At 44.9% G+C, this 14,895-nt stretch overlaps 1 protein-coding gene across 7 annotated transcripts in view; it reads left to right on the top strand.

Moving 5' to 3' along the window:
- The window catches only part of Smyd1 (SET and MYND domain containing 1), a 55,178-nt gene that overhangs the window by 13,365 nt on the left and 26,918 nt on the right, over window positions 1-14,895 (top strand). For 3 of the 7 annotated variants that reach the window (XR_015685422.1, XM_087656606.1, NM_001106595.1), the window contains 4 exon segments: window positions 7,287-7,463; window positions 9,127-9,340; window positions 10,763-10,893; window positions 12,817-12,855. Coding sequence is in view for 5 of the 7 variants with exons in the window: in XM_087656606.1 (XP_087512732.1) it covers window positions 7,287-7,463; window positions 9,127-9,340; window positions 10,763-10,893; window positions 12,817-12,855 (561 nt within the window). In the remaining 2 variants the exon portion in view is untranslated. 7 annotated transcript variants of the gene reach the window in all.

Below are 14,895 nucleotides of genomic sequence, written 5' to 3'. Positions count from 1 at the left end.
TGAAACAGTCTCTGATGTCCCAAGCTGGTCTTGACCTCCTATTCTGGGAACATACACTTGTACCTCCAAGCCCAGTTTATGTGGCTTTTCTTCAAGCTAGGCAAGAACTGTGCCAACTCAGTTACCATTCATTTTGTTTTTTGAGACAAAGTGTTCTTCTTTTGCCCATAATGTCCTGAGGTTCACTATGTAGTCCAAGCTGACCTCAAATTCACTTTCATCTTTCTGCCTCATTCTCCTAAATGCTGGGATTACAGGGCACTACCATTTTAGTTTGCTTAATTTGGAAAGGTATATTTTATTTTATGTGTATGTGTATTTTACCTGTATGTGAAATTCATGATGTGAATGACTGGTAAACCATTGGTCAGAGAGGGCACTGGATTCCATGGACCTGGAGTTACAGATGTTTATAAACCATCATGTGAATGCTGGGAACTGAACCTGGGTTCTCTGTAACAAGTGCTCTGAGTTGAGAAGCCATCTTGCCAATTCCAGTTTGTCTAATTTTAAAAATCTGATTTTGTGTTTTTGTGGGTATTAATAGTAATAATAGGGGTTGGGGATTTAGCTCAGTGGTAGAGCGCTTGCCTAGGAAGCACAAGGCCCTGGGTTCGGTCCCCAGCTCCGAAAAAAAAGAACCAAAAAAATATAGTAATAATAATACTTATTATTACGTTGTGAATTTCTTGGTTTGTTTGTTTGGTGTTTTGTTTGTTAACGAGAAGGAGAAAGGACATGGAGTTGGGTGGGTAGAGAGAGGGGAGGAGGTGGGAGAGGGGAAATGTGTGATCAGAATATATCGTAAAATATTTTTTCAATAAGAGAAAGCAATAGTTATAGATATACAAACTGTGAAGACATAGTTGTTTCTATTTACATTTTCACACCTGGAAGCACAGGTTAAGAAAAGTAAGAGCTTTCTCAGGGTGATACAGGCAGTAGATACTGAAGTCAGGAGTGGAGTCCAGCTTAACCTAACCCCAGATCTAACCTGCCACATTCCCACCAGCAACAGAAAGATGGGAACTGGAGGACTGTGTCTTCCTTCCTTCCTTCCTTCCTTCCTTCCTCCTTCCTTCCTTCCTTCCTTCCTTCTTTCCTTCCTTCTTTCTTTCCTTCTTTCCTTCCTTCTTCCTTCCTTTCCTTGCATTCCTCTGTCTGTCTTTCTGTCTGTCTTAACTTCCCCTACCTCTGTACTTAGCATTCTCAGCATGCCCTAACCAGAAGGGACAGGATTGAGTGTTTGTTTGTCTATTTTCCTCTCTACCTTCTTGCCAAGTGTCTTCAGGAATAAGAAATGTGAAGTCCTGAGCTCCAGCCAGATCTGGATTTAGATTCTGAGCTTTGAACAAGATCTCTGAGGTTGTATGTGAGTCCGTGAAAGATGAGAAGTACTGTTCTACACCATCCTGTGTACCAGCTCCAGGTCCCAACTGAGGCAGGGTGGCAATAAAAACAAGGCTGCTCTCCCAAGGAGACCCAAGTCAGAAAGGAGCTTGTAGCGCTCACTGATTTGTTTTATGTTTTATTTTAACACTCCCAGCCTCTCTCTCTCTCTCTCTCTCTCTCTCTCTCTCTCTCTCTCTCTCTCTCTCTCTCTCTCCCTTTCTCTATGTCTTGGGTACACAGGTGCCCGTGGAGGCCAGACGAGGGTGTTAGGTTAGATTCCCTGCAGTTGAAGTGACAGGTGGTTGTGAATCGCTCAAGGTGGTACAGGGAACTGAACTCAGACTGTCTGCAAGAGCACACACTCTTAACCACTGCTCCATCTTTTCAGTTCCTCCTTTTATCTACATATGTGCCCCTAAGCCCAAGAAAAATTGTGGAATAGAATTTAAGCCATGTTTTGAGTTCAGAGGGGATATTTGGTGGTTCCCATTTGAGCTCACAATGAGAAAAAAATCATTCCAAATTGACATTTGTTTTTATGAAAATTTTCTCATGGTGAAGTGATTTTTGCAGAGAAGCTTGTGAGATAAAATGGTTGGTGTCCTGGTTTCATTTCTGTTGCTGTGACAAAAGCAACAGAAGGGAAGAAGGGTTTATCTGGCTTAAGAAGTCAAGGTTACAGAACCATCATCTCAGGAAAAGCAAGGCAGGAATTCAATCACAACACAGTCTAAGAGAGAGAAGCAGAGAGAGAGAGAGAGAGAGAGAGAGAGAGAGAGAGAGAGAACACACCCTTGCCTCCAGAGAGATGCCTCCTCTTTTTACTGTTCAGGACCCCACCTGCCTAAGGACCAGCATCACCTCCAGTGGTTAGATCTCCTCACATCAATTAATAATCAAGATGTCCTCCACAGTCATCCACACAGGCCACCTTCATCTAGTCAATTCCTCACCGAGACTCACTTCTCAGGTGACTCTATGTTGAGTCAGGTTGACAGTTAAAACTAACCAGCACAATGAGGAAATAGTCTTGAGCTGGGAGTGATTTTGATTCAAGGCTTAGTAAGTGATCATTGGTGTTTCCTTGTTACTCAGTCATAGGTGAACCTTTACTGTAGGAACTTCATGGATATACACATGGCTTTCTCCTGGTCAAAGTGACTCTGAAGACTTTGGGACATGCAGCTGAAATTTATTTCTAGAAATATAACGTAGTTACAGTTCACGGCAAGCAGATCATTTTTAACTGTCCTCTATTTAAAGAGTATCAAGTCACTTCAGAGGCACCAAAGGCAGGTACCAGCAAAGGCACATTCCTTCCTTCTGTGTCAGTCTGGGAAACCTTGTCCCAGTCAGCCACAGGTTGTGTGGACCAGAGAAGTACAAGGTGAGGCTGGACATCTGGTTTACCCTTGGTACAGGCAACAAAGGGACTTTAGCACAGAAGTAAAAAGCACTTAGCGGCTGAAACAGGAGGATCAGAAATTTGAAGTCATCAATATAGTGAGTTGGGGGACTAGCCTGGGCTACGTGAGACCCTGTCAAAAACAAAACATGAGGTGGAAAGATGGCGCAGCGGTTAAGAATGAGTGCTACTTTTGCTGAAGACCCAAGCTCAGTTCCTAGCACCCATATCACGTGCCTCACAACTGCCTGCAGCTTCTGCTCCAACTGATCTGATGTCATGCATGGCATCTGAATTCTAGTGCACACAGCCCCACAGAGGCACACACAAACACAAATCTCTTAAAAAGCAAAGCAAAACAACATAACAAAAATAATAAAACTAACTCAAAGTCAACCATTTTTAATTTTAACTAAAAATTTCCTTAGGGCTGAAGAGATGGCTCAGAGGTTAAGAGCACAGGCTGCTCTTCAGAGGTGTCAATTTCAACTCCCAGCACCATACGGTGGCTCACAACCATCTATAATGGGATCTGGTGATCTTTTCTGGTGTGCAGGAATATGTGTATGCAGACCACTGTATACCAAATGAATAAATAAATCTTGTTTTTAAAATTAAACTTTTTATTGATTCTTTGTAAATTTCACATCATGGACCCCAATTCCCCTTATCTCCTAATCCTTCCATGGTCACCCTTTACCCTTGGAACCCCCTTCCATCAAAACAAAACAAAACAAAACAAAACAAAACAAAACAAAACCTCCCTGTGGAAGCTGCAGTGTGTCACACTGTGTCCCATAGTACATCCTTTTGCCCAAACGGATTTTCTTGCAAATGTTCATTGCGGTGAGTCATTGGTCTGGCTCGAGTCCTCTGGCTTCTGATATACTTTCAATCCTGGATTCTCACCAGCATTCTCCTTGTTCCCCTGTGTCATGGAGACCCTGCAGCTTTGGCTCTGCAGGACTGGTCCCCTCATGTGCTCCAGCAGTTCACAGATGGGGTAGATGTTGGGGTGGGCCAGCTCATGGTCCTGGATCTGGTCCTGGATGGTAGCTGAGTTGGTCAGCCTGCCAGCTTTTTGACGCCAAGCTACTGAGACCAGCTCTCCATCAGTGCCCGAAAGAGGGGCCCAGCCCTTGGACATTAATGTGGCAGTCCAGATACAGACATCCTTGTGACCTATGGTGATAACATGGCCTGTGGACAGAGACACAGACTCCTGCTGCAGCAGGGTCACGGACCCAGACATAGCCCTTGTGGCAGCACAGCCTGGACATTACCATGGCTTCAGATGGCAGTGCAGGCTACTCACACCAGGCTGTTCCTCACCTTCATCAAAGCTCCAGTTCTCTTTCTTTATAAGCTGTGTTGCTCCTCTCTCTCTCTCTCTCTCTCTCTCTCTCTCTCTCTCTCTCTCTCTCTCTCCCTCCCTCCCTCCCTCCCTCCCTCTCTCTCTCTCTCTCTCTCTCTCTCTCTCTCTCTCTCTCTCTCTCTCTCCACCACATACTTGCTCATTATATTGGTGTCCACCCAAGGGCGATGTGTGGTGGTGGGCAGCCCTCTGCTGGTCAACCTTTTTTTAAATCACTACATGCAAGTGATTCTACATAACGCCAACGATAATATATCCTACCTCCTAACCAGTGATGGCACATGTCCCAAGTGATTGTTGTTAACGGAACTTTGCATGATCACCTTTACAAGTTACTTATCCTAGAAAAATTAGTCCCCCCCCAGAAGTTGATTCGACAGACCCTCACATGTGTGTCATCCCCTAGCACGATGTGGCCTCAGCTACATGCGTCCTCTAGAGTCCTTTCTGAAGTTTCTTAGCTGTTCAAGCTGACTCTGGTCACAGAGCACAACACCAGTCATGCGACACTACATTCGATAGTATTTTAAATAGATAAGGAACAAGCAGCCATTGTAACAATGAGAAATGGAGCTGTAGAACACTTTCCAGGGGGCCAGTCCAGGTTTGGTTTGGTTTTGCTTTTGACAAGGTCTCACATGCCAGACATATGGAGGTCGGGGATGGGGTGGGGGAGGAAGGCAGAGTGGGTTCTCTCCGTTTACTGTGTGGGAAACAAGGGTGGGACTGAGATCATCAGGCTGAGTAGCAAGTGCCTTCACCAGCTGAGCCAGTCTTGCCAACCATTAAATTTATTGAAGGAAAAGGTGAAAGCATGTGTACTATGATTGAGCTGTAACCCCACAGTCTCCAGTATTTAACATTTGAGGCACAGACATGGATGGGAATTGTGTTTTGTAAAATTTTTGTTTAGTATAAAAGAAGGTACAAAATTTAATGCATGAGATATAGAATATACATGTGTGAGTGAAAAAAGACTCTATTAAAGCGTTCTAGAATATCCATTTGGAAATAAATAAAGCTATTAGAGCAGTCGCAGGATGCCCCTGAACAGACAGAGTAATAACTGACAGATGTGAAAATGTGACAGATGTGAAGATGTGACAGATGTGGAATAATAACTGACAGACATCCAGCATGGCTGACCCTACATCTAACCCCCACCCCGCCGCCTCAGATCCTTTGCTGGCCCACTCTTGTTCCTTCCTGACTTAGATTTGTGTTTCTGAGCCAGAGATGGACACTCATTCCTCTTCCTTCCCAAACTAAGTCAGGCCTTTCGGATGACTCCACACTCAGGATGCATCTTTTATACCAGTATCAAAGAGGACTGAACAGTTCAAAATGACCTTGACCGTTTGGAATGCTACACTGAAAGCAGCTAGAATTAATGTGACACCTACACTTTCAGCTAAATAACCAAGTGTCCTGAACAACCTCTGGCAGTGAGGTATGCTGGCCGTGTTAATAAAACATTTGTCAGAATCTGTAGGGAGGTAGATTGGATGCTTCATGAGATGGACATGAGCCTTTGGGGCACAGCAGAATTCTACAGTTTAGATCTCGATTGTCCCCCCAAAAGCCCATGTATTAGAGACTTGGTTCCAGCCTGTGGTACTAGTGGGAGGAGTAGTGGATTCTTTAGGAGGTGGGGCTTGATGGAAGGAAACAGACTCACTGGGAAGTGTGCTGGTGAGGGGATATCAGGATCCTGGACACGGCTCTTTTTCTATTTTTGTCCCAACTGGTGAGTGGCTGGCTTCCTCTGCCCTGCACTCCTGTCATGGCACTATCTTGACGCAGGCCTAAAAGTATGGGGCCAACTGACCACGGACAACCACTCCGAAACCATGAGTTAAAACCTGTCCTTGCAAGCCTTTCTCCTCTTAAAACTGATTGTTTGGGGTAGCAGTTTAAATTACAGTTAAAGTTACATTTTGTGCACAATTGCTTGAGCACATGTGCGTCCGAATGTGCCCGTGTGTGTCACAAATGTGGAGGTCAGAGGAGTTTGTAGTTCTTTTCTTCTACCGTGTGAGTCCTGAAGATTGAACTCAGGTTAGGTTTAGCAACAAACACCTTTACTCACTGAACCATCTTTGCATCTTTACTTGGGTTATTATTAATATTATTAATATTTATTATTATCATTATCATTATTATTGGGATTGAACCCAGAGTCTTGCTTATGCTGAGCTTGTACCTCTAAGCTACAAACGAATACATGAGAGAGTAGCTCCACTCTGCTGTCCTGATTAACCTTACCTCCCGAAGGCTCCACCTCAAAACACACAGTTTAGTTCTTTCCACTCTCTTAACACTTCTGAGCGGGAATTAGGACTCATGAGTTTAACCACGGGGACACATCTAAACTGCACCCAAACCACAGCGGGGCACACGGAAAGGGTCTATTCCTGCAGATGGGGAGCTGGGGTCCAGTCCTGACTCAGAATGTGGTCTTGGTCATTCTCAACTTTAGACTCTCACTTTTCAAAATTAAGGTCTCATTCTAAAGGTCTCTTCTGGGTGGAATTAATTCTTTAGCAGGCACTTTCAACTGCGAACTAAAGTAAATCTGTCTTCTTTATCTCTTTTGTTGTTAAGGCTGGCTTCGATGTTGTTAAGGCTGGCTTCGAACTCTCCACCACCACCCTTCACCTTTGCCTTCTGAGAGCTGGGATTGCAGGTGTGCCGTCCAGCCAGGCTAGATCTCTCTCTCTCTCTCTCTCTCTCTCTCTCTCTCTCTCTCTCTGTGTGTGTGTGTGTGTGTGTGTGTTTGTGTGTGTGTGTGTCTGTGTGTGTGTGTGTGTGTGTGTGTGTCTGTGTCTTCTCTGGCTTACCTATTTTGTGATAGTGTGTTATTTGCAACAAAATATGGGCAAAGGCATCCCTTCTTTTAATTATGCGTATGTGTGCGCGCACGAGAGTGGGTGGCCTCTTAGGCCAGAGGTGTCAATCCTCTGCAGCTGGCGTTTCAGTGGTCATGGGCCACTGACATAAATGCTGGGACCGAACTTGGCTCTTCTGCAAGAGCTATGTTTGATCCCCACCGCTGAGCCATCTATCTCTCCGCAGCACTTCCTCTTGTCTTCATTTCTCCCTCTGCGTTTTCAGCCTCATTAACTTCGTGTGCCACACCTGCTTCAAGAGGCAGGAGAGGCTCCATCGCTGCGGGCAATGCAAGTTCGCCCATTACTGCGACCGCACATGCCAGAAGGATGCCTGGCTGAACCACAAGAACGAGTGCTCTGCCATCAAGAGATACGGGAAGGTGCCCAACGAAAATATCAGGTCAGAGCTGGCTCCCATGACGGGACTTGGGATTTCCAAAGGTCAGGCTGGGATGGCAGAGGTGCCAGCATTCCCAGGCCTCAGGATGCCAGGCTGAGAGCCAATGTCTCAGGTCCTTTATTCCGCTCACTCCTTTAGGCCTGTGAGGGACACTGGGTGTCTCTACCACAGATTCCAAATTGTAGCTACTAGAGAGGCCCATAGCACCCCACAGAGCTCCTCAATAAAGCCCTCATTGTGAAAAAAATAGGGTTTCTGTGTTCTCTGGGGAACAAGAGTAAAAGTGATGCTCTGACAAGATATGCTGCAGTTAACAGCTTGTGTCTCTTATAAGAGATTTTCTAAGCCACTGAGCTCACTTTACAATGGTTCTTCCTACTGTCCAGGCACATGCATGTGGCACTGAGGATGCAGACTTCTACGTGGGGCCCTTGCTAGGAGCCTCGGGGCCTAGATGACTCTCAAATGTTGGTAGCTCTTCTAGAAGGTGTTGGTGCTGGGATGTGGGCAGGCCTGTAGGAAGCCAGACTGCCTTGGAAGCAAAGTGGGTGAGGACAGTGATAATCAAAAGTGTTTACAGGGTATGGCAGTCAAGAATGGAGCCCTCATCTTCTGGGCTCATTAGGAATCCACAGGCTCAGGCTCTGTCAGCCTCCACAGGCTCCTTGTCCTCTATCTACTGGAGTCACAGTTTTCAAGACCCACAATAAATTCATCTCCTAACGTCTTTCCTCTGCACAACTCCCACTGACTGATGTGTTAATGACTTGAAATCTGTCATCCATTGCCCCCTCTTTTCTTGGGACCATATCCCCAGAATTTAGAAGCTACTGATCTTTCCCACACCTTATCCTAAACCATATCTTTCCCCTTGTTGCCATGGGCTCTGTGTGGAGACCTTTTGTTCCCAGGTACCTGGAGAACCTAGAAGGGCACATTTCTAAGAATAATTCTGATGTGAACAGAAAGAAGTAAGATCCAGGCTGTGCCAAGAGGAGAAATCTCTCCCTGCAGGAGCAGGTCTGCCTGGATCACCAATTCCTGGGCGTCAGGTGTGACACCAAGGGTCTCTGGGACATAGAACTCATTTTGTGGCAATGTATCACCTAACAGTTAACAAGGAAGCCCATGGGGTGAAGTATGCCCCTCAGTTTCAGAGTCAAAGGTCATTAGGATCCCCTCTTATCCTATTTTGTCTTGCTTTCCTTAAGCCCAAGACCTAAATCTTGTCTCTGTGTCCCAGACTCTATGTGATTTGGCTCCTGTCTGTCTGTCCAACTACCTTCTGTCTCCACTCCTTGTCCTCTATGCTGTGGTCACCTGGGCGCTCTTGCCCTGGGGCTCCAGGTCTGCTGTTCTTTCACCGCCCCCAATCAGAGCCTTTGTCCTCCAGTTTCTGCCCAGATGTATGTCCTGGTCCTCACCACCCTGATGACCTTGGCCTCCCTTCCCCAACCTCTCTCATGCCACTCTATTTTATTTTCTGCATAACACTATTTAAAATGACCTTGTTCACTGAAATTTTCCATAGCGCAGGAAGCATCTTAATAGAGGTCTGTCTCTGACCCTATGCCTGGAGTGCAGCAGGCACTGGTGCTTGCTGAATGAATGAATGATGAGTGTGTCTAGACCTTACTAATGCTGTCCTCCTCTCTCTTCCCAGGCTGGCAGCCCGCATCATGTGGCGGGTGGAGAGAGAGGGCACTGGACTCACAGAGGGCTGCCTGGTGTCAGTGGATGACTTACAGAACCATGTGGAGCACTTTGGGGAGGAGGAGCAGAAGGAACTACGAGTAGACGTGGATACATTCTTGCAGTACTGGCCACCACAGAGCCAGCAGTTCAGCATGCAGTACATCTCACACATCTTTGGCGTGGTATGGCCTTTCATCCCCTCCAACATCCCTGCTCCGTCCTCCGTGTCTGTCTCCTCCCTCCTACCTCTTCCCCTTTGGGATTGGAAGGAAGTCCCAACTCCCTGGATGATGTTTTCTGTTTCCATGACAATGGAATGGCATCTAGCCCAAGCAGCCAGAGACAGAAGGATGTTCTCTTGCTTCCCAGGTATAGCAGGAATGCTTACTGCGCCTTCTGGTTCTGAGCCCAGAGTCAGACTCCTAAATGAGCCCATTAAAGCAAACCTAGACTCTTCCAGTGTGACTTCTCATAGTAGAGAGGCCATGGTGACTCTGGGTGGTATTCAGCTAAGAAGCTTCCAGAAGCAGTTGGGACAGATTCAGGAGAGAAAGCCAAAAGTCTGGAACAGACAGAAACGTAAAATGATGCCAGTTTACCCTACCATATTTTCTCTCTTCATTTTTCCTATTTATGTATTTATTTATTTATGTATGTATTTATGGGGGTGTCTTGCTATGTAGCCCACACTGGCCTTGAATTCCCAAACCAACTATATCTACTTCCCATGTGCTGGGACAGAGGTGTGTGTCACCTCTCCTAGCTCAAGAGTATTTGCTCTTATTTGCTTTGGACACACACACATACACATATACATATTACACACACACCCCACACTCACACCACACACACATACACACACACACTACACACACACCCCACACTCACACCACACACACACACACACACTACACACACACCCCACACCACACTCACACCACACATACACACACATACACACACACTCACACCACATACACCACATGCACACACATACACACATATATATACACACACACCACACACTCATACCACACGCACACCACACACACCACACACACCACTCACACCACTCACACCACACACACCACACACACACATACACTACTCATACCACACACACACCACTCACACACCACACATACACACCCCCCACACACACACACACACAAACACACCAGAATATGGAGAGGTAAGCCAAGATGAATACTGAAAATGACTCCTGAGACCCACATATGGCAATAGGAACCAGCATCTTTGGTCTTCTTAGGCTAGAAGGACTGAAAGTTTCAAAGTGGTAAGGCTTTGCTAAACGTGGGACTCCCTCCATGGCACACATCTCATGTGTTCAGGATGAAAATGGACTCTCTCTTTAAAAAAATTGATTAGTTTTGCTATTTGTCAATTACACATGTGTATGTATGTATATATGTATGTATATATATTCTAATTCTCTTTTCACCCCTATTGTTCCCCCTCTCTGTGTTAGCATCCTGTCCTGCCTCCCTACCTGTCCCTTTCCCAGATTCTTTCAACATCTAGGGTGTTATTGTGTGCTGGATCTGTGTCTGTTGACTGAATCTTTTCTCTTGTCCTCTGGGTAGATCAACTGCAATGGTTTCACACTCAGTGACCAGAGAGGGCTACAGGCAGTGGGCGTGGGCATCTTCCCCAACCTGGGCCTGGTGAACCATGACTGCTGGCCAAACTGCACTGTCATATTCAACAATGGCAAGTGAGTGCTTCTTTCTCGGAACTTGTGCAATGGGGGTTGGATGGTTTTCCACTTGATTTCAACCAAAGTCAAACTCATAAGCTTGAACCACCGTGGTCTGCCAAACCACCGTGGTCTGCCAATGTTCAGCAACTCAGAGTCTCACTCCGGACTGTGAGGAGAGGAAGGGACTGAGGTGGATGTTGAAGAATTCTACCTTGTCCATTTCTGAATCTTTAAGTCTGCCTAGACGTGTTAGATAAATCATTAACTACTGTTCTAAAACTTGAACTCTGGGATTATTTACCTAGAGCCAAAAGCATCTAAAAAGGACTTGGCAGTAGCCTACACTAGCTAAGGTTCTATAAGAAAACAGGAAGTTCATTCAAAGGAATTTACTCAAACAGAATTTAATGAAAGGACAATTTACAGGTGTGGGCAGGGTTTGGGAAGGATCAGGCAAGGACTGGTAAGGTGTCCAGGGCTGGGTACACAAATCCTTCCTAGACTTAGCAGGCCAAGCAGAGAAAGCTCTTGCTGCGGCCAGTGGCCGTCTGAGCCATGCTAAGGCTCTTTGACTGAGCTTTGTCATGCACCTGCACCTGCATAGAAGTTAGCCACTGCTGGAATTACGGGCTAGCAACTTCAACCTTGTTCTCTTCCGCTTGGCCAACCTCACCCAGAGGCCAAAGAGCAAAGGAACCTGGGTGACGCAGTCCTCAGGGTTCAGCCCTTTGCCCCCAGGAAGGCACAGATCAAAGACATGTGGGCAAACACTTGGATCTTGGGAGTGGGGCGCAAAAGGAGGGGATCAATAAACAGCCTGGGGCCTGATGGTGCAAGGCTCCGGTTGGGATGATCTGGGGGATGAAGCCTGAAGGATGTGCATTGTCTTTATTCATAACGAAGGTCTCTCATGACAGTTGAGAGCCAACTGTAAGCCAGCAGCCAGCAGCGTTCTTCTTAAAACTTCCTTGAAGCCAGAGACAGTGGCTTCTGGATCTCAGCTGAGAAGCAGGTTGAAGTGGCAATATAGCCAAGACTATGAGTTCTTACTTCCTTTCTGTTTCTGACCCCAGCATCTAGAGCAGTTAAGAAAGATGACAAAGATTGGAAAAGCTTCTTTTGGGCCCTGAGAATAATATCTTCTAGCATGTTGTATCCCTGTGTCTAAGCCTCTAGGGACAATTGACCTAGACCTCATGGCATCATTTTAGAGGTGTGTTACCCAGGGTTAGCCTGGTTGACTGAGTAATCACGTTTAGCCATACACAATTTCTAGATGGCCCTTCTGTAAGTGCTGGTGACCCAGGGCCCCTATTGGGACTCTGAACCTAGGACCCATGCTTCAGGGCATCTCTGGTGTCTGTTGTAGCTTCTTTGCATCTACTAATTGTGAGTGGCCATGTGTTCCCTGGATCTGTCGGCTTTTGTGCAAGAGAGGAGGTCATTAGTCACTGCCTATCTGCCTACTACATGGGAAACAACCCTGGACATGGTATTAGTGGCCCGATTTTAACCACAACAATAAGTAAGCTCTACACATGCAATTTAGAACTCTCTGAAGGAGAGCCATCAAAGACACCGTGTTTATTTATGCATCACGCTTGTCCCTGGGACTGTAAAATCATCCCCACATTTCTCAGCAATCTCTTCTCAATCGCGTTGTCTTGCAACAATCTCACTGTTGTATTCTAAGTGGATACTGAGGACCTGGGAAAGGACATCAGTTGTTCAGCAGTGAATCTCTCTGTGACTCCATTTTGTAACCCTGTTCCAGTGTGTTTTCACTGTCCCAGGCAGCATCCAGGCACGGAAGCCCAGCTAGAAGGGAAGAAGTTGGTTGAAAGTGTCGATGCCCTGATTGCATGAGCCCAGAAGGTTGTGCTCTCTTCGGGCTGCAGTGGTATTGATTTCCCTGTGGGCTTTTGTTTTGTCTTTCAGTCATGAGGCGGTGAAATCCATGTTTCACACGCAGATGAGGTGGGTCAGTCTTCTCACACATCCATGTCTGTCTGACCCATCTCCCTCACTTGCCTGCCTTCCTGACCCGCCTTTCCCGACTCCTTGCCTGCTGTCATGTGACATGCCCCACACTTCAGTGTCTTGGCTTCACCGAATGGCCATTCTTCCTGCCCTTGAGCCCACGACTTCCTCCTCGCCTGCCTGCCTGCCACTTGCCTTTGTTTTACTTTGTTTGCTGTCTTCCCTCCCTTCCCTTCCAGCCATTTCAGCCCAGTGTACACTGGCTCCTTATACTCGGCCTGCCATGAAGTAAGAATGCTTATCACTAATCTAACAAAGAACCGGGCGCTCATCTGTAGACCCAGCTTCTCACCCAAGCTAATTGTACCCAGAGCTATTTTTGGTAATATCTTTTGGTAAACATGTATCCAATGTGTACTTTTTACCAATTAAAATTATGAACATGTGGCTTAGGTGGCACCTTACTTTGCACTTTTTGTGTTTAAAGAAACAAGAGACTATTTTGGAGCCATTTTGAGTGACCATGGCCCAGGAACATAGATTTAGGGCATTGTAAATTCCACGTTCCAGCATGATAGTGGTTTTATGAAGATTTTGTTTTTATTTTATATTTTATATGATTTTGCAGAACAAAGAAAATCATAAATCAAGGCAAGTTTAAAATACATTGATAGGCACGTGAGCTAGACAGGTACAACAAGATGGGGGGGGGTGGCTTTTCAACAGGCTCAAGATGTCATCTGATGAAGACTAATAGTGAGTTGGTGAAAACTAGTAGTCTGCTAAATTAATCAATTCTGGTTAGTTCTGACATAGAAGTGGGCAAGGGATGGCTGGTTTGGAGGGCTAGAACCAGCCTAGGATAAAGTAACTAGCCTCTGGAATGGCAACATTCAAACCCCCCTACAGACTGAAATGCTAGCCAGTCGGTCAATCTCTGCAGACACACTTTTTTTTCAGGAATTTTTGTTCACAGTTCCCCTTTCTGGCCAAGATCACGTTTTGTACATGTGTGGGCAACATATTCTTCTTAAATATCATCAGGTCCCTCATAGCTAGGAAGGTTCGTTCCTAGGACTGATATAAGCTGAGTAGTAGGCACGACAGCAGTCATCAACACAGAGGAATAGCTGTAAAGTCCACTAAGAAAGAAACTTCTGATCAAATCAAGCCTATTTTCCATCATGATCTGAGTCTGAATTTTTTTTTAACACTGTGTCTGACATAACACGTACATGTGACCTAGGAAGACAAGATCTAAAATTAAGTAATCAAGAACAGAACTTGGTTTAATGAGGCGAAGGTAACATATGAGAAAAACATTTTTAAAGTAACCAAAATTTACATATTTTAATGAGACTGACTATATAACTCCCCTGTATTTACAGTTATTTGTACTCTATGAATCACCTTACATTTACAGTTTTAGAAATGGGACTTTCAAATGAGCCACTGTAGTATTGTTTCCTTTTTTATTAATAAAAATATTGTTTAATTAATTCTTAATGATGGCTATTTGTACTTTAGGACATTTTGGATATTAATTAAATCAATTAACATCAGTGCCTAAGGTATAAACCATCACCAATGTTGTTGTTATTAGGAACCGATGTCCTTAGTATAATTCAGATAAGAAGAGTTAACCCAAATTTTTGGATATCTCTAGCTAGAGTAAATGGAGTCAAAATTTAATTTAAAAACTAAATATTTTGTTTTGCCCAAATTATACTGAACAGTGAGAAAAAATATATATGTTTATAATATATATTTATAAAAACAATACTTGAAATTTTCAAATATTAATTTTGAATAAGGTGGAGTTTAAGGTAAACAAACAACCACATCAAAAAGCATGGCCAAATGAAAGAACACAATATTTTAACTTCACTGAAACTAAAATTAGTATTATTTTATCAGTTAGAAATCTGCCACAAAGAATAATGGATATCATAAGCAACTTCTAATATCTAATTACACAATGAGTAAGAAACACAAAAAATGAGAGAGAGATGTTTAGTAGCTTGGAACTCTCGCTCG

This window comes from Rattus norvegicus, chromosome 4, assembly GCF_021556685.1.
Source record: "Rattus norvegicus strain SHRSP/BbbUtx chromosome 4, alternate assembly SHRSP_T2T, whole genome shotgun sequence".
NCBI classification, from domain to species: domain Eukaryota; kingdom Metazoa; phylum Chordata; class Mammalia; order Rodentia; family Muridae; genus Rattus; species Rattus norvegicus.
The sequence above is the reverse complement of the archived record's forward strand: the minus strand, read 5'-3'. Positions and strand labels throughout refer to the sequence as shown.